The sequence below is a fragment of the Ictidomys tridecemlineatus genome, chromosome 6 (genome assembly GCF_052094955.1).
Source record: "Ictidomys tridecemlineatus isolate mIctTri1 chromosome 6, mIctTri1.hap1, whole genome shotgun sequence".
NCBI lineage: Eukaryota > Metazoa > Chordata > Mammalia > Rodentia > Sciuridae > Ictidomys > Ictidomys tridecemlineatus.
Window position 1 is genome coordinate 23,809,875 of NC_135482.1, and position 20,929 is coordinate 23,830,803.

Below are 20,929 nucleotides of genomic sequence, written 5' to 3' on the forward strand. Positions count from 1 at the left end.
ATCTCACCTGAATAATTCCTGATGAGAAAAAATTACGTTCTTAAGTTTGCAGTATTAGCCTTTGTATTGAGTGTACATATATATATATATATATTTTTTTTTTTTTTTTTTTTTTTTTTTTTTTTTTGCAGAGGTGGGAGTACCAGGGATTGGTACATCCCCTGCCCTATTTTTTGCTTGCTTGCTTGCTTATTTATTTATTTATTTATTTATTTGCAGTTGTAGGTGGACAGAATGTCTTTATTTTATTTGTTTATATGGTGCTGAGGATCGAAACCAGTGCCTCACACATGCTAGGCAAGTACTCTGCCATTGAGCTACAACCCCAGCCCTATTTGTGTTTTAATTAGAGACAGGGTCTCACTGAGTTGCTTAGCACCTCACCATTGCTTGAGGCTTTTTTTTTTTTTTTAATGTGGTGCTGAGGATCAAACCCAGGGTCTCACACATGCAAGGCGAGTGCTCTCTTGAGGCTGTTTTTGAACTTGCAATCCTCCTATCTCAGCCTCCTGAGCCACTGGGATTACAGGCATGTGCCACCGCACCCGGCCTATTCTATTTTTTAATAAAATGTAATGTAACAAAGAAAGCTGTGATTCTTAATGATTTCTGTTGAACACACTGATGATCTTAATTTTTAAAGTTTTTTAAGAAGGAAAAAAAAGTAAGTACCATTCATTAGGATGCACATATTTCTGATCAGGATGTTCTTACGAACTGAGAACTCTTTGGACAAAGAAAACCAATCTTACAATTTCATTATCTTAAGATAAAATTTATAGGTTTGGTTTAAAGATTGCTTGATTGTAGAAGGGCCCAGACCCCACAGGTTTTCTAACTGTCTTTTCTAAGTCTTAACTTCTACCTGCTGTATATCCCCCAAAATCAGAAAACATGTGTTGAATTCCTTCTGTATGCCATGTACTGTGCTGTTCACTGAGATTGAGAAACACAAGAGAATATTGCCTTCAGTGAGGATTTTGTAATATGGGAGACAGAATTAAAACAATAAATTGGGATACCATGAACTATGTATAAAATATGAACATATAGTTAGCACCAAGGAAGGGAGAGGAATGTTGCAAGAGAATGTTTCTTCAAGAAAGTTAACTTTGAAATATGTTAAGGGTCAAATAACCCTATTAACCAGGAAAACAACGCAGGGAAGAACATTTCTTTTTTTCTTTTTTTTTAATTTATATATGACAGCTGAATGCATTACAATTCTTTTTTTTTTATCTTTTTTTTTTTTTAGAGAGAGAGAATTTTTTAATATTTAACTTATTTTTTAGTTTTTGATTGACACAACATCTTTGTTTGTATGTGGTGCTGAGGATCGAACCCGGGCCGAACACATGCCAGGCAAGCGCGCTACCACTTGAGCCACATCCCCAGCCCTACAATTCTTTTTTTTTTTTTAAAGAGAGAGTGAGAGAGGAGAGAGAGAGATAGAGAGAATTTTTAATATTTATTTTTTAGTTCTCGGCGGACACAACATCTTTGTTGGTATGTGGTGCTGAGGATCGAACCCGGGCCGCACGCATGGCAGGCGAGCGCGCTACCGCTTGAGCCACATCCCCAGCCCCCTACAATTCTTATTACACATATAGAGCACAATTTTTCGTATTTCTGGTTGTATACAAAGTATATTTACATCATTCGTGTCTTCATACATGTACTTTGGATAATAATGATCATCACATTTCACCATCATTAATAACTCCATGTCCCCTCCCTTCCCCTCCAACCCCTCTGCCCAAGTTTGTCTGTTCTTCCCATATTCCCTCTCCCTATCCCACAATGAATCAGCCTCCTTGAATCAAAGAAAACATTCAGTGCAGGGAAGAACATTCCAAGAAGACCACTTTTAAGTAATTCACTCAACACTGTTTTTTCTTCTGTCCTGGGAATTGAACCCAGGTGCACTCTACCACTGAGCTACAGCCTCAGACCTTTATGTTTTTTTATTTTGAGACAATATCTTGTTAGGTGGCTCAGGTAGATCTTGAACTTAGGATTTTCCTGCCTCAGCTTTCTGAATAGCTGAGATTGCAAGTGAGTGCCCACCATATCCAGCGCACACAACACTTTTTATTGAACACCTATTATACACTTGTTACCATCATGGCATCTGCATTTATTTTTTTCTTCTTTATTCTCATAGATATTGCTTGTGTGCAGCCGTGTATGTGTGCATTAAACCTATGGCCTCACACATGCTAGGCAAGCACTCTACCACCAAGTTACATCCCCAGCCCCATATTTTTAAAAAATTTCTCTGCCATCTTTCTCAAAATTACTGAAATTTCACTGCCTCAGCAATGGCTTAGAATTTTAATGTTTATTTTTTAGTTTTCGGCAGTCACAAGATCTTTCTTTGTATGTGGTGCTGAGGATTGAACCTGGGCCGCACACATGCCAGGCGAGTGCACTACCACTTGAGCCACATCCCCAGCCCAGCAGTGGCTTCTTTAACCACCTTAGCTAAACCTCGTCATTTTCTTATGTATCAAACTACTTTATAGCAATGTAGAATTATCACTACCTGAAACTTACTATGTGTATAATCACACATATATATAGTATTTATATAGAGTGTTTGAAATTATACATCTGTAGTGTTTCCCTTCTTTTTCATGAAGGCATAGGTAATATATCTTGTTAACTGCTAGTTCTCCAATGCCTCAGAGAGAACTTAGCATGTTATGATCTGTTTCTCAATATAGTCATATTTTTAATTGATGCATTGTAATTACACACATTTATGGGGTGCATTGTGACATTTTATTACACTTATAATCAGTTGATCATGGTAACTGTCATATCTGTCACCTTAGATACATATCATTTCTTTGTGTTAGGAACATTCAAAATCCTCTCTACTAGCTGTTTTGAAATATTCAATTATTATCCACCATAATTATACTATTGCACTACAGAATATTAGATTGCTCAGGTAGATCTTGAACTTGGGATTTTCCTGCCTCAGCTTTCTGAATAGCTGAGATTGCAAGTATTGATTTATACTCTTGTTTTTTTGTGTTTTTTTTTGTTTTTTTTTTTAAGAGAGAGAGAGAGAGAATTTTTAATATTTATTTTTTAGTTTTCGGCGGACACAACATCTTTGTTTGTATGTGGTGCTGAGGATCGCATGCCAGGCGAGCGCGCTACTGCTTGAGCCACATCCCCAGCCCCAATATACTCTTGTTTTTGTTTTTAATAGCTGCACCCCTGAGACCATTAACCTTCCTTCATCACTTCCGTCCTCATACCCCCTCCTGGATCTGGTAACCACTATTCTATACTTCTTTGAGGTCAACTTTTAGCTTCCTTATATAAGTGAAAACATGCACCTCTTTATAATTTTAAGCATGATATAGTACGTACAGTGTCTCTGCATTTTAGAAAGTTATGCAGCCTGAGACCTGGGGAGCTTACTTGTCTAATTTCAAATGGATAACTGATTTTTTAAACCATAGTGCTTTGTACTTCTAAATACTTTTTCTATTTTCTTATGCTGTGAAGAGAGTTCTTATTCAGAAATTCAGGAAAGGCCTTTGGCTTTTTGTGTTATTCATAGTAAAATTATGGTTATCTCCTTTACAGGGATACTAATGTCTCTTCTGAATTATAGAATGAATCATTTCTCCACCAAATTTATTGCTTTCCTACTGCCAAATAATTCAGTTACCTCTTTATAAATTTAAAGGAAAAGAAAGCCAGGCTAGGGTTATAGCTCAGTTGGTAGAGTGCTTGCCTTGTATGCATAAGGCCCTGGACTAAATCCCCAGCAACACACACACACAAACAAACACAAAAGGCTAATTGGTGTATATACACATACACACATGCTTTTTTCAGTGGGGAGGGTACTTGGAATTTAACTCAGGGGTACTTTACCACTGAGTTACATCCCAATCCTTTTTATTTTTATTGCTGAGGCCCTTGCTAACTTGCTGAGACTGGCCAAAAACTTCTGTTCCTCCTGTCTTATTTTAAGTTTATAATATTACTTTTAATTATTCTTAGAAACTAACTGGTAATGAGCTAATATTTAAATTCTAAGCACTTTTAATCAGTTGCCCTCAGCTATGCAAAACATAGAATTGATAAATCCTTGCTCAGTTGGTGTTTCTAAGTAATTTTAGTTCAGTAATATTTTTAAGTACATGGATAAGTTGTGAAGTTTATAAAATTTATTTTAATACTTGATTTATACTTTTTTGTTTGTTTGTTTTTTAATAGGCAAGAAAACAGCATATCATTGGTAAAAGCTTACTGGAATGAACTTTTTACTCTTGGCCTTGCCCAGTGCTGGCAAGTGATGAATGTAGCAACTATATTAGCAACATTTGTCAATTGTCTTCACAGTAGCCTTCAACAAGGTAAAAAGCACCTTATTTATTCCTTTTCCAGGATATAGAAGGGGAGACATCCATTTTATAGAAGGTTATGACTAAAGTTAGATATCCTGATGATTATATTAATGTTTTTAGGTACCTACCCTTTTAGTACAATTTTTATATTTTCTTTTTTAAATATTTATTTTTTTAGTTGTATAGTTGGACACCTTTATTTATTTATTTATTTATTTATTTATTTATTTATTTTTATGTGGTGCTGAGGATCAAACCCAGGGCCTTGCCAGGTGCTAAGCAAGTGCTCTACTGCTCATCCATAACCCAGCCCCACAATTTTTACATTTTAGTTAAGATTTATTAATCATCCGAAAATACTGTTAAATGAGAGTGCAGCAAAATTGAAAACTAGGATGTTTAAGTTTGGCAGGCTATCCTAGTCCATTTCCTGTTGCTAAAGCAGAATGCCTGAATTGGAGTTATTTGTAAGAAAGAGGTTTATTTTGGCTCATGATTCTGAAGGTAGAACAACCTGGCACTGCCATCTGCTCCTCTTCTTGTAAGGGCCTCATAGTAGAAAAGCAGAAGGGCAGGCAGGTACCTTTAGGAAAGAGAGCACATGGCTAGTGAGGAAGCCAGAGAAAGTCAAGGAAGCCAGACTTGATTTTATAACAACCTGTTCTCTAAAGAATGAATCTCAGTCTTGAGGAAGACATTAATCCTTCTTAAAAAGCCTTACCTCCTAACACCCCTACATTGGCACTCAAGTTGCAACATGATGGGACAGATCACATCCATAACATAGCCCAGACTATTTTTGATCAGACCCTGTGTATTTTTATACTACAGTACAGAATCCAAAAAGCTAATGTAGAGGTGCTCAAATCTCTAAAATATATATTTCCCAATTTTAAAACTGCTTTGCTTCATTATAGCCCTTTGATTCCCAGTATAGGCTGGTTTCATATCAGTTCAACAGAGTATATTCTCTCATGTGCAGAAAGGAAGAGTCATGGAACAACTTTTACTTTCTTTTTCCTTTGCTAGATGCCAAGGTGATTACAATTGTCATTCATTTCAGGAGACAGGCAATAACTGGTTTATAAAGTACTTAACTTTAGAATGGCTTATCACTATAACCAGGAGGGTGTTTCAGCCTTTTGAGCTCAGGAATGCTTTTTACATTGGGGACTACTTTTTAGTTCCTTACTGTATTTGGTTTTCATTATTTTACATTATCTTTTTTTTTTAATATTTACTTTTTAGTTGTAGTAGGATACAATACCTTTATTTCACTTATTTATTTTTATGTGGTGCTGAGGATTGAACCCAGGGTCAGGCACGTGTGAGGGGAGTGCTCTACTTCTGAGCCACAACCCCAGCCCTTACATTATCTTTAAATCATCTGCTTTTTCCTCATATTTAAGAGCAGAGAAATAACCTTAAAAATCTCATTTTCAGTATATCTACTAGAAGGCAGTACCACATTTCCATCTTATTTATATACTTCTATTCCTAATTCTTTTCTTGTATACTTGTAGTTTGCCACATACCACCTACCTTCAGAAGGGCTATGGTTGACTAATTACTAATGTCTTATACACATCTTCCACAGTACACTAAAATATTTACTGTAAAACTTTTTTTTTTCCTCAGTTTTTCTTTTATCTTGGCAGGGTTTGTTTGTTTGTTTGTTTTGCTAAATATTTGTTTCATTATAGTAGTATTGCTAATTCTTAAAGATGGGTTTGTGCATTATTTTTTGGATCAATATGAGCTTAAGTAAAATACTGTTACTATATTTGGAGTCTTTTGTACTTTGGCCAATTTTTGGGATGATTGTCTCTAAACCTTTCCTTCTCAAAGATGTTTATTGAAAGAAAATGTTACCTTAAGTGTTACTGTAATAACAGTTTAGTTTTTGAATGAGCAATATCTGAAGATGATTAGTTTCATCTATAATTATATTCTGAATTTTAAACATTTATAGATTGATTATATTCAAAGTTAGAAAATCAGTAAGAAGGAAATATCATGCATCAAAATAGTCTTATGTTTTAGATGAAAACTATAGAAGTGTTTGTTTTTTAATTAAAGATAAAATGTCACCAGAAAGGAGAAAATTGTTGATGGAGCACATCTTCAAGCTACAGGAGTTTTGTAACAGCATGGTTAAACTCTGCATTGATGGATATGAATATGCCTATCTGAAGGCAATAGTACTCTTCAGTCCAGGTATATAAACATTTACTTCTTAATTAAAGTACAGTGTTTAAGGAAATGGAGAAATTGAAACCCTCATACATTGCTGGTTGGAATGTAAAATGGTGCAGTTGTCTTGGAGAAGAGTTCAGTAGTTCTTCAAAATAATAATCCTGGAATTACCACTATGACTGGAAGTTACATTCCTGTCAGTCTGAGAGAAGTGAAAATATGTATCTACACAAAAATATGCATATCAGGGCTGGGGTTGTAGCTCTGTGGTAAAGCGCTTGCCTTGCACACATGAGGTACTGGGTTTGATCCTCAGCAGCACATAAAAAAATAAATAAAGATTGTATCCATCTACAACTTAAAAAATATTTTTTAAAAATGTGCGTATCAATGTTTTATAGCAGCATTGTTAATAATAGCCCAAAAGTAGAAACAACTCAAGTGTCCATCAACAGATGACTGAAGAATCAGCATATATATATACCATGGAGTATCATTCAGCCATGACAATATGTGAAATTCTGATATGTGCTCTATAACATGATGAACATTGTGAAAACATTTAAGTGAAGGAAGCCAGTCACAGTGGAACACATATTGTTTGATTCCATTTATATAAAATAATGCAGTGTGGGTAGATGTGAAGAGAAATTAAGTACATAACCGTGGTCAATAGGATCTAAAGAGCTAGGACACTGAGGAGTATCTCCTAATAGGTAGAAAGTTTCTTTTTGGAAGGACAAAATGTTCTAAAATTAGATTGTGGTGATGATTGCACAACTCTTACCAAAAAATCATCCTTGTATTCTTTATATTGGAGAATTTTAAGGGTGTTAGACATCTGAGAATGAAAAGGAAGGTTGGAAAAGCAGTGAAGGCATGTATAGACTGTATTTATTTGGGTTGTCAGGTCAACATTGAAATTTTGTAAGTATATTTTGTTAGACATAATAAATAACAGAATGAGAAACAATTGTTGCTATGTCAGGGGATAAATTCTCAAGCATCTTATTAGACCTAGTTTCTTACTTTCCTGCCAGTTTTCTAGTTTTCCAAAGACAAATGACAGAAAGCTTTCAATGATCAATTTATGAATAGGAAAAGTTTAAGAGTTTTTATTAGGATCTGTTTTTCATTTTGCTATGTATTTCTGTCCCTGTGTGTCATAATGAAATTATCTGAACAAATTTCTCAGTGATAACAGTAAGATAATTAGAGCTTATTTGTACTATTTATTCTAATGTTCACATGATTTAGTAACGTGTCTCCATTTTTCAGTGGTGATAGAGATTGAACCAGGGCCTTGCACATATTAGGCAAGTGCTCTGCCACTGAACTATACTTGCAGCCATCATATGTCTCCATTTTTATCACAGGCAATGTGCCACCTTCATTTTCTATAGATGAAAGTTGAATGCATCATTTTTATGAAGTTCTTTTAGTATTCCCAGTTTTGTGAAATGTTACAGTGACCATTGAAATGCTTATGTAGAGGCTGGGGCTGTAGTTCAGTAGTAAAGCACTTGCCTCACATGTGTGAGGAGACACTGGGTTCCATCCTCAGCACCACATAAAAATAAATATACTTGTGTGTTCATCTACAACTAAAAAAGCAATATTTAAAAGAAATGCTTATGTAGATTATTTTACATTTTTTGATAGTGATAATGTTTATGTTTTACAATTTCATAAGTACTTTGTTACCTAACAATAGTAGGGTTTTTTCCTCAAGAAAAAAAAAATACCTGGCTGGGGATGTGGCTCAAGCGGTAGCGCGCTCGCCTGGCATGCGTGGGGCCCGGGTTCGATCCTCAGCACCATATACAAACAAAGATGTGTATCCGCCAAAAACTAAAAAATAAATATTAAAAATTCTGTCTCTCTCTCTCACCTCTCTAAAAAAAAAAAATACTAAAATACCTTCTAAATGCACATACTATGAATAAAAGATACTTCTTTAAGCTGTATGATTTTGGTTGTTCATTCCTTTTTTTTTTTTTTTTTTTTTTTTTTTTTTTTTTTTTTTTTTTTTAAGAGAGAATGAGAGAGGAGAGAGAGAGAATTTTTTTAATATTTATTTCTTAGTTCTCGGCGGACACAACATCTTTGTTGGTATGTGGTGCTGAGGATCGAACCCGGGCCACACGCATGCCAGGCGAGCGCGCTACCGCTTGAGCCACATCCCCAGCCCTGTTCATTCCTTTTTAAAACCATAAAATGGTCAAAATCTCACTGTCTTTGGAACAGAAAGAAAACTTTTGTTTTGTTTTTAGTTATAGATAGACACAATACCTTTATTTTATTTTATTTTATTTTATTTTTTATGTGGTGTTGAGGATCGAACTCATGCCTCACACATGCTTGGCAGTGCTGTACTGCTGAGCCACTACCCCAGCCCAAGAAAACTATTTATTTTGGTAACATCCAGTGATCTCATTTTTTATTAGATGCTAGAATATGTATGAGAGAAAATAATTCAAGTATGTAAAGTCCAGTGTTTGGTATATAATAGGTGGGCTTAATAAATATTTGTGTAATAAAAGTGCAACGCATTATATAAATTGGCTTCTTTTTTGACTAAACTATATTTTCATCTTCACTTTCAGGATTTCATTAAATGAACATTCAGAATTAGAGTAACAATATATTCTTTATTGTTTCAGATCATCCAGGCCTAGAAAATATGGAACAGATTGAGAAATTTCAGGAAAAGGCTTATGTGGAATTTCAAGATTATATAACCAGAACATATCCAGATGACACTTACAGGTATCTTAAATACTATATAACTAAATTCATTTATTTCATTATTTTCCAATATAAGAATAATCAAATGTTTTCAGCAGCATTTATCTTTGGACTAGCTAATGCTACTGTAAGCAGTAGCGTGACTGGGATGTGACTCTGTGGTGGAGCACTTGCCTGGCATGTGGGAGGCCCTGGGCTGATCCCTAACACCAGAGGGGAAAATAAAGGAACAGTTTTGTTGAGAGTACTTTACGTATAGTATATTCATCAGTTCTCACATTTTATATGGTAAGAGAGACAGGATAAGTAACTTGTTCAGGGTCACTGTTTTTGAGGCATCCACTGGGAATCCTGGAACTTAACTCCACCGATTAGGGGGGGACTACTGTGTGACAAGGATTAAGTCAGTTCATGTGTGTGAAGTGCTTAGAAGTACATCTGGTATGCAGTAAGAGCTATGTAAGTGTGCTTATATATAATGAATAAAACAGTTTAGCATATTTCAAACTAATAAAAGAATATTTTATGTATAACAGTGTGTTATACCAAGTCATGTAGATTTATAGACCAATTCCATCAAGAAAACCAGTCTTGGTTTATCTGACTAGTTTTCCTACCCTGCTTCCTTTCAGTCCTGTGGATGGGGCTCACCTGCTGGGAACAAACAGGAACTGAGTAATTTTAGTAGTAGTAGAAATATGCTATACAGGAGCTCTTGTCTCATTTGGTCTCAATTGTTAAGGCAAGGCCAGAGGAGGTTTTGTCATAAGGGGCAGTTGAATCAAGGTTTGGTTCCAGTGGTCTTGATTCCATGTTCTATAACAACTGCTATCTGTTACACCATTTCCAATAGTTTTTTGCAGAGCATAATCAAAATTTATTGAATCTCATATATCATGATAACACAAACATTGCATTTGTACAATCTGAAAGGAGTTGCTAAGTCATTCTTAATTGTATAACCTGACCCATGGTTTAATAATTTAGTTACCTGGTCCTTAGATCCAAGTGGGACAGCAGTTGAGAACAAGGCTTTCATGTAGAGCCTTTTAGACTACACTGGTATCCAGGTGACTGTCATAGGTTTTACACACAAAAAGTAGATCTTTATTAAATTACTCTACAAGTAATAGACATGCATAAATTACTAATATCTTTCTACAAAATCTCTAGTATTTTCAACTTTGTTCCCCTGCCCCCTTTTTTCTTTTTCATTTTAGATTATCGAGACTCCTCCTCAGGTTGCCAGCTTTGAGATTGATGAATGCTACCATCACGGAAGAATTATTTTTCAAAGGTCTCATTGGAAATGTACGGATTGACAGTGTCATCCCACATATTTTAAAAATGGAACCTGCAGATTACAACTCTCAAATAATTGGTCACAGCATTTGAAAAGCTGAGATCATAGTGCTATAAACTTATTGTTCTTTTCCAGAACACAGGAAAACACCAAATTGTACTCATTGCTTCCATAGTATGTGCAAATTTTGACTTTAAAGACTAACCAGGGGCTGGGGATGTGGCTCAAGTGGTAGCGCACTCACCTGGCATGTGTGCGGCCCTGGTTCGATCCTCAGCACCACATACAAAAAAACAAAGATGTTGTGTCCGCCGAAACCTAAAAAATAAATATTAAAAAAAATTCTCTCTCTTTCTCTCTTTCTCTCTCTCTCTCTCAAAAAAAAATTCTCTCTAAAAAAAAAAAAAAAAGACTAACCAAAATTCAAGGAATTTTTATTTTAGCTTCCTTCAAAGAAGACTTTTTGAAGCGACTGGGCAGTCAGCAGGAATTAAATATCCATTTCTGTCTTAAATAAATAAGAAATACTATGGATTTATTCTTGGTAAAGATGACATCTGAAGCTGTCACCTCCAGACCATTAAAACTAAGATTTCTATTTTATTTTATAAAGCAAATAAATTAGTCTTTTTTTTCCCCCCCAAATTGTGTTCTATTCATATTTAGCTTCATTTTGAACTAGTATGAATACTTAGTGGTCAAATATCCTTACAGAGAATTCCTTGCATTTTATTCTTCATAATGTAATCTGTTTAATTGCCATATCAAAAGATTATTTTATGCTCAATGGTATAATGATAAAATTAGAACTGTAGGAAATAATAATTGAATATGTATTTTTTTGACTTTTGTAAATATCATGATATCCTTAAGCATATACCACTCATTGCTGGCAGTGAGATATAGGTCATTTGTGATTTTTAGTGTTATTATACCTTATTAGTTACAAGCACTTTTTATTTACATGGCAGCAAATGGTTCTGAGAATTGGTTTTGAGAATAAGGTGGCATTTGTGGTTTAATTTTTTTGGTTCACTGCTGTGTTTTAAACATAGTAGAGACTAACTGAACCCAAAATGTTTCAGTATTTCAAAATAGGTATTAAAATTGTTGTTCTATTCCATAAAATAACTCTGTCCTTTCCCTCTTTTCTGATCTGTGTTGTAGCTTCTTGTCCCTGCTCTGGGTTTTAGCCAATTCCTTTAGGTAATTAAAAAATACCCTAAATTTGTTAAATAATGGATTTATCAGAGCCCATCCATGTTTCCAAAGCGAGTTAAACAAAAAAGCAATTGATCACTTTTAAAGATAAAGGAATATGCACTGATTTTTCATTGTAAAATGGAGGAGAGCTGCTTTAGCAGTAGTTGAGGCTCACCCTGAAACTGTGTGTTGCCACAACAGCATCTCAGACTCCTGGGATGCCCTCCAGAGTACTGTTACAAGCACAGCTGGTTCTGTTAAATCTCTTTACCCTGCTTTCATGATGAATTATTTTGATAAATTGCTTATTGGTTTTTCAAACACAAATATAAAGATTTTATTGCACTCATTACATTTTTTAATAAGGAATTTTACAATAGAGGAAAAGTTAAAATTTGCAGGTGATGCAGATTTTACTAATTACTATTTTAGTAGTAGCCAAAAGGTTTCAAAAGTATCAACTTACGCTTTTTACCAGTGTATTAAGGGAAATTTTTTCCCTACTTAAATTAAATCATAATTTTTGTCACCTTTATTTTATAATTATCAGCTGTGAAAAGCTTCATTTAATATAAAATGCCCACCTGGAAAAGTCAGTAGGTTGATACCTTTTTAATCCAAGTAGTAAGCCAAGGATTCAGAAAAATAATTCTTTAAAATAATGTACTAATGATTAATTACATTGTTACTTTCAGGTATTTTTCCTGATTAAATTTGTAGATATATTTGGAAGTGTTTTTAAAACTATATTAAAATGTGACTTGCATTACAAATTTCTGTATCCTGCCAGTATATTTTATTTCAGTGTTTATTTGCTCAGTATTTGGATATCCTTCATGTCATGAGGCTGAGAATATAACTTAGCAGTAGAAATGTACGTTATCACTTGAGGCCCTGGGCTCAGTCCTCAAGACCAAAACAAAAAACATTTATGTCAGTATTGTAGGAGCAAAAATAAATAAAGCCAGGCACAGTAAATAGTGCATGCCTGTAATCCCAGGGATTTGAAGGACTTGAGACAAGAGGATTACAAATTGCAGACCAGCCTCAGTGACTGAGACACTGTCTGAAAAAAAAAGGAGTGGGGATTTAGTGTAGTGGTAAAGCACCCCTGGGTTCAATCTGCACTAGCAGATTATATCCATTGATGGGGAAATGGATAAGTAAATTGTGGTATGGTACCCAGTGAAATACTATGCAACACCAAAAAGGAGTAAATTGTCAATGTGGATGAATCCCAAAAATATGGAAAAAGCAATCCCAGAATTATACAGAAGAGTATAACTTAACCAGTTCATTGGGGGGGGGGGGTATACTCTTGAAGAGTAGTACTTATGTGGTAAAACTGAGTTTAAAAAAGCAACAGACTTCCTGGGTGTGGTAGCACACATCTGTAATCCCAGCAGCTTGAGGGGCTGAGGCAGGAGGATTGCAAGTTCAAAGCTAGCCTCAGCAATGGCAAGGTGCTAAGCAACTGAGTGAAACCCTGTCTCTAAATTAAAAAAAAAAAAAATAGGGCAAGACAGTGGCTAGGTGATTGAGTACTCCTGAGTTCAATCCCTGGTACCAAAAAAAAAAAAAGGCAAGAGATTTAGTAATATTTAATTTAGAATACTACTTATTTCTAGTGGAGTAGGAAAGTACAAACAAGAAGGGATATATAAGGGCCTTCAAAAGTATCAGTAGTGCTCCAGTTATCTATTGCTTCCTAACCACCCCAAAGCCTGAAAGAACATATATTTGCTTTTGAATCTACAACCTGGACAGCCTGATAGGAACAGGTTGTCTCTGCTTGCATTCAGCCAAATCTGGGTCCGCTCAAAGGGTGGGTTTGGAATCTTTGAAATCACATGTCTGGAAGTTGATGGTGGCCATTTGCTGAGGTGGGACTAAAGCCAGAATGTATACACAGTACAGGCTCCCTTTGTTTGCTTCTTTACAGTAGTGACAGTTCTAAGAACAAGGGTAGACAGCCAGGTAGAAGCCATACTGCCTTTTGTCACGTGTCATTAGAAGCCATCCACTGTATCTGCATCTCTTGGGGAGGAGGTGTAGCAAGCTTCTAGAAGAACATGTGGAGCCAGAAGTGTACTGGCCACTTTGAGGAAAGGATGTTGTATCTCAGCAACCTCACTTAGAAGGCCAAGGTAAAGAAGGGGTTATCCAGACAAGATGGGGAGTGGGAGGCATGACTTTAGTCTATATGGATTGCTTATAAATTGATACATACGAAATTTTATAAAGTTTAAGCTATCTATCGCTATGGACTAAAAGATAAAGAATAGAACAAATTAAAAGAGCCCTTTATGCTGGCAGGAAGACGGCCAAAGAAACTACTCTGCTATGTGCCTGGCCACTTGTAATTTCCTTGTGGCTACTGAGGCAGATGTTAAGAGGGAATACAATGGGGAAGTGATCGTCTTTTTTCGCCTATTCTCAAACCAAACAATATCACTTACTTGCCATTTTGTTCATTGAGGCAAAGGCCTACCAACATTCGAGGAGCATTAAAGTGTACGTTTGTGTGTGTGAGAGAGAGAGAGATTGTCAAGCAAATCCAGGGCCAAATGCATACTAGGCAAGCATTTACCCCTGAGCTACACTCCCAGCTTCCAAAACTATACCTCATAATAGAAGAGTGGCAAAAATTCTCTTTAAAATTTGGGGAGCCAGGCGTGGTGGCGCACACTGTAATCCCAGCAGCTCAGGAGGCCGAGACAGGAGGATAGCGTTCAAAGCCAGGCTCAGCAATTTAGCAAGGTGTTAAGCAACTCAGTGAGATCCTTTCTATAAATAAAATACAAAATAAGACTGGGAATGTGGCTTAGTGGTTAAGTGCCCCTAAATTCAATTCCTGGAACAAAAAAAAAAGGAAAGTTTTTTTAAGTAATTTTTAGAAAATGCATTGTCACAGTATTCTGTTTGTTAAGCTGGATTGTAGATTCTTAAAATGAAGTACACACCCTTGGCTAGGTATACTGGCATATGCTTGTAATCCCAGCTACTCTGAAGGCTGAGATAGGAAGTTTACTGAGCCCAGGAGATTGAGACCAGCCTGGGTAACATAGCAAGGCCTTCTCTCAAAATATAAAAACATACATATGTATAAACCTTTATATGGACAAAGGACATAAGTAAGCACACACAGCTGAAAAAAATCCATGCAGATGATAATTGAAAGTGTAGGATAGCCAAATATATAACAAAATAGACTTAAGTTGAAAATCATCACCCACAAGAGACTAAAAAAATTGTATAGTGATAAAAGGATCAATTTCTCCAGGAAGATATAACAATTATTTATGTACCTAACATTGGAATACCCAAATATAAGTGAACACTGACAGAACTGAAAAAAAATAGAACAATAAATTTGTAGGAGATTTTGAAATCCCACTTTCAATAATGGATAGAACAACCAGATGAAAGATGAATCAGAAAATGGAGGACTTGAGCAACACTTAGACCAATTAGATCTAACTGAAGAAGGGCACTCAACAACAACATAATATGTATTCCTCTCAAACATACATAGAACATTCTCCAGGACAGATCAAATGTTATATCACAAAACATGTTTGTTTTTGTTTTTGTTTTGAATCAGGTTTTTCCTATGTTACCTAAGTTATCTTTGAACTTGGGCTCAAGCAATTCTCTTGCCTTAGTTTCCTGAGTAGCTGAAATTACAGGAGAATTCCACCCGCCTATAAAACAAGTTTTGACAAATTTTAAGGAGACTATTAAAAATATCTTTTCCTTGGGCATGGTGACACATGCCTGTAATCGCAGCAGCTCGAGAGGCTGAGACAGGAGGATCTCGAGTTCAAAGTCAGCCTCAGCAAAAGTGTGGCACTAAGCAACTCAGTAAGACCCTGTCTCTAAATAAAATATAAAATAGGGCCGAGTGCCCCTGAGTTCAATCCCTGATACCCTCCCCCCAAAATCTTTCCTGACTGTAATGACTATTAACTTTATACTTTGAGGGAAAACAAAAGTTAGCAGAAGGAACAATAAAGATTAGAACAGAAGTAAGAAATGAAAAAATAGTTGGTTTTTGAGAAAATCAAATTTGCCAAATCTTTAGCTAGACTAAGAATAAAAGATGAAAAAGAAACAAAAGGAGACATTAATTACAATTGATGCCAAGAAATAAAATGTTGGGGCTGGGGATGTGGCTCAAGTGGTAACGTGCTCGCCTGGCATGCACGCAGCCCGGGTTCGATCCACAGCACCACATACAAACAGAGATGTTGTGTCCACCGAAAACTAAGAAATAAATATTTTAAAAATTATCTCTCTGTCTCTGTCTCTGTCTCTGTCTCTGTCTCTCTCTCTCTCTCTCTCTCTCTCTCTCTCTCTCTCTCTCTCAAAGAAAAAAAAAGAAAGAAAAAAAATGTTTATTAATAAAAACACGAGGGGCTGGGGCCTGGGGCTCAGTGGTAGGGTGCCTGCCGTGCACGTGTGAGGCCCTGGGTTCGATCCTCAGCATCACATAAAAATAAATAAAGATATTTATTTGTCCATCTACAACTAAAAAAAGGTTTTAAAAAAAGTAATTCTGTACCAATAAATTGGATATCTTGGAAAATGAATAAATTCCCAGAAACATGCTAAGAAAGAATAACGAAGAAATAAAAAATATGAACAGACTTAAAACTAATAAGGAGATGAAATCAACAATCAAAAATAAAGAAAGGACCAGGACCAGGAACAGATGGCTTCACTAGATTATTCTACTGAATATTGAAAGAATGAATACCAATCCTCAAATTCTTCCAGAAAATCAAAGAGAAAGGAACATTTCCAAAATCACTTTCTAAGCTAGCACTACTCTGATACTAAAATCAGAAAAAACTCAAGAAAACTACAAACAATTCCCCTGATGGCTATCAATGCAGAAAAACCGCAGCTAAATACTAACAAACTGAATTTGACAGCACATTCAAAGGATTATAGTCCATAACCAGCAGATTTATTCCCGGAATAAATCTGTGGGTGGTTCAACATATTAAAAAAAAATCAGTGGAATCTAGGACATAAATAGAATGAAGAGGAAAACTACATAATCATCTCAATACAGACAAAATTAAATGATAAAAAAATAAATAAACTAGGAATAGAGGGAAAGGAACTCAAAAAGACCGAGTGAAAACCTAAAACAAAATACTCAACAGTGAAAAACTGAAAATGTTTTCCAAGATTAGGGACAGGCAAGGATGCCCACTCCTATTTAACATATTAGTGGAAGTCATAGCCACAGCAATTAGGCAAGAAAAAGAAAAGCATCAGTACTGGAAAAGAAGTAAAATTATTTCTGTTCCTCAGATGATGTAACTTGTATGTAGAAAATCCTAAGGATTTCACCAAAGGCAGGGGATGTTGCTCACTAATAGATTGCTTGCTTAGCAGATCCTAGGCCCTTGATTCAATCCTCAGCACTGCCAAGGGGAAAAGAAAAAAGGTTAGAATAAATTTAGTAAAGTTAGTTGGAGGATAAAAAACACAAAACAGTCAGTTGTACTCTGTATACTAACAGTGACAATTCAAAAATATTTAAGACAACACATTTACAACAGCATCAAAAAATAAAATCAACAAAGGAGGTAGAAGACTTGAACATTGAAAACTATAAGACATTACTGAAATAGATTAAACACAAATAAGCCTGGCTGGGTGGCACACGCCTGTAATCCCTCAGGAGGCTGAGACAGGGAGGATCTCCCAGTTCAAAGCAAGTCTCAGCAATTTAACAAGGCCCTAACCAACTCAGTGAAACCCTGTCTCTAATAAATAAAATACACAAAAAAGTGGGGGGGGGGGACAGCTAGAGATGTGGCTCAGTTGTTAAGTGCCCCTGGTTTCAATTCCCAGTACACACGCACACACACACACACATTGAAATATCACACCCATCAGGATGGCCACTATTAAAATGTGTGTGTGTGTGTGTGTGTGTGTGTGTGTGTGTGTAACAAATGTCAGTGAGGATGGGGAGAAATTGAAACTCTTGCACATTGTAGCAGGTAGGAGTATAAATGAGCCAGGCACCATGGAAAACAATATGGAGTTTCCTTTAAAATTAAAAATAAGATTACCATATGATCCAGCAATCCCACGTCTAGATGTACATTGAAAAGAATTGAAAACAGGATCTTACAGATATTTGCACACTCATGTTCACTGTAGCAGTATTCACAACAGCCAAGAGGGGGAAGCAACCTAAATGACATGGACAAATGAATGATAAAGAAAAGCTGGTATATATGTAACATAGAACATTATTCGGGCTTTTAAAAGAAGACCCTGTCAGGCTGGGTTTGTGGCTCAGCATTAGAGTGCTTGCCTCACATGTGCAAGACCCTGGGTTCAATCCTCAGCACCACATAAAAATAATTAAGTGAAATAAAGGTATTGTGTCCAACTACAACTAAAAAATAAATACTTTTTTTAAAAAAGAAGACACTGTCATATACTACAACATGGGTGGACATTGTGGACATTATGCTATGTGAAGGAAGCTAATTGCAAAAATGACAACTACTACATGAATTCACTTATATAAATGTCTGAAGTAGTCAAACTCTTGGAAACAAAAAGTAGAATGGTGTCTTCCCCAGGGATAAAGGAGGGGGGGCTGTTAATAGGTATACAATTTAATATTTGCAAGATGAATAAGTTCTAGAGATGTTGTGCAATAATGTGCATGTATTTAACATTATTGTATATGTAAAAATGGTTAAGTTGGGTTTTTTTTATGGTGAGGGGAGATTGGTTCTGGGAATTGAACTCACAGGCACTTTACCACTAAGCCACATCGCTAGCACTTTTTAGTTTTTATTTTGAAACAAGTTCTCACTGAGTCGCTGCAGGCCTTGCTAAATTGCTGAGGCTGGTCTTGAACTTGTGATCCTCCGGTCTCAGCCTCCTAAGTCTCTGGGATTACAGGCATGTGTACCATCTCTGGAAAGATTAAATTTTTGTTTTTTTACCACGCACATGCACAAAGCACACTGCTAGGAAGCCAGATTTTTCTTTAAAAAATATTTTTTAGTTGTCTATGGACCTTTATTTAATTAATTTATTTATATAATTGCTGAGAATCGAACCCAGTGCACACGTGCCAGGCAAGCAGTCTATCACTGAGCCACAACTCCAGCCCAAAATTGTTATTTTTAAGACTGTTGCATAAGGGAGAGAATAAAGTACATCTTGCCTTTCCTATATGAACAGTATCTCAGGAACCAAATAGTTAAGGGCAGGTTACTCTTTATAGAAGAATTGTGATTAATAAATGAAAAGGAATGGAAGTATTTAGGCAGTGCTCATCAAGGATGGCTAAAAGCACCATGTGCAGACACTATGTGCTCTCTGAAATAAGGCTATGGCTACCTTGGAAGTATACTTAACAGTAAAAATAACTCAAAACCTGTAGGTGGCACTCAGTGGTAGAAAGTGTACATAGTATGGGGCTGGGATTGTGGCTCAGCAGTAGAGTGCTCACCTAGCCCGGGCAGGACCCGGGTTCCATCCTCAGCACCACATAAAAATAAAGGCATTGTGTTGTGTCTATCTACACCTAGAAAATAAATATTAAAAAAAGAGTTTAAAAAAAGAAGAAGAAGAAAGTGTACATAGTATGTGTGAGGCCCTAGGTTCAATCTCCAATACTGAAAAAGAAAGGGAGAAAAAGAAAGAAGTCAGAACTGGTCAAATATCTAGGTCTAAGTACAAATATACAGGAAAAACAGAATAGAGTATCACTAGTACACAATTACAAAGCTCCAAGCAATGAAAAATTATAGGAAAAATAGGCTATTTCTTTAACAAATTAAAAGGAAAGAAGAAAAAAAGGGGGGAGGCTATAAATCTACTTATTTGTTTATTTTCTTTTTTATTGATAAACAAATAACAGCATTACTATTCTTAATACACATATATACCACAATTTTTCATATATCTTTTTGTATATAAAGTATGTTGACATCCAATTCATGTCTTCATACATGTACTTTGGATAATGATGTCTATCACATTCCACCATCCTTGCTAATCCCCTGCCCCCTCCCCTCCCTTCCCCTCTTCCCTATCTAGAATTCATCTGTTCTTCCCATGCTCCTCCTCCCTACCCCACTAAGAGTCAGCAGAGGGAGGCCATAAATTTAAAGAAAATATTTTTAAAAAAATCAACCATTTACAATGTGTGGATCTTATTTGGGCAAACTAAAAAAAAAAAAAAAAAAAAGAAATTATTAGCAAAATAAAAGACCAACCAGGGACATTTGTACATTCCTTTGGATATTTAATGATACTAAGGAATTACTGTTAACTTTTTAAGGCAGTATAATGGTGATGTAGTTATGTTTTTGAAAGAGTTCTTAGATATACTTCAAAAATATTTCAGGTAAAAAAATTTTAAGTGCATATAAATCACGGTTCAATATAAATTCAAATATGACACGATTTTGAACAATTGATGAGTCTAGGAAAATTTGATCCTGGTATTGGAAATTTCTCCTTTGGAATTGAAGAATTACTAACATAAAATTACATTATTTCTCAGGGTGCAGTCTTATTACTTGGTCCTTCAAGAAATAATATTGTTTCCATTTTTAAAACTATCTTAAAATTAGGAAAATTTATAATTACAGAATAAACATAAATCTTGACATTTGAAAGAAATGATATGGTGGAATGGAGTCTGAAAGAGCAAACGGTGAGACTCCCCTGCCAACATCTCACCAATATATGTACCCCATTTCATGTGTATCGTGTGTGGTCAGTAGTAAATTCCTTAATAGTTATCTCGTTTCTAAGGAATCTTGGCGCTGGAAGGGATTTCTGGAATAGTCTGAGCCAAACCTTTTTAAATGAAGAAATAAATTTCCAAAGGAGGAACCTCTCGTATTGGAAAGCCTTGTGAAGCCGAGCTTTCCACCACACACTCGCCTTCTAGGTGCAACCTCTGACATTAAAGTTTAAGGTGCCTTTGCTTTACTGAGGAACCGACAACGCCCATTAGGAAGTCGGAAAGTCACTGTGCAGGAAAGTTGCAGTTCTGCGCACGCTCAGAGCCGAGTGTCGGAACCTTCAGCGCGTCAGCTCC

General features: G+C 35.8%; 1 protein-coding gene across 5 annotated transcripts in view; it reads left to right on the plus strand.

Moving 5' to 3' along the window:
• Positions 1-12,599, plus strand: part of Nr2c1 (nuclear receptor subfamily 2 group C member 1) — a 55,816-nt gene extending 43,217 nt beyond the window's left edge. For 4 of the 5 annotated variants that reach the window (XM_078052986.1, XM_040279927.2, XM_005324440.3 and 1 more), the window contains 4 exons: positions 4,246-4,385; positions 6,456-6,593; positions 9,236-9,341; positions 10,541-12,599. In XM_078052986.1, the coding sequence (XP_077909112.1) occupies positions 4,246-4,385; positions 6,456-6,593; positions 9,236-9,341; positions 10,541-10,715 (559 nt within the window). In that variant the 3' untranslated portion in view covers positions 10,716-12,599. The remainder of the gene's footprint in view (positions 1-4,245; positions 4,386-6,455; positions 6,594-9,235; positions 9,342-10,540) is intronic. The other variant, XM_078052988.1, reaches the window with a different exon arrangement.
• Positions 12,600-20,929: the final 8,330 nt, after the last annotated feature.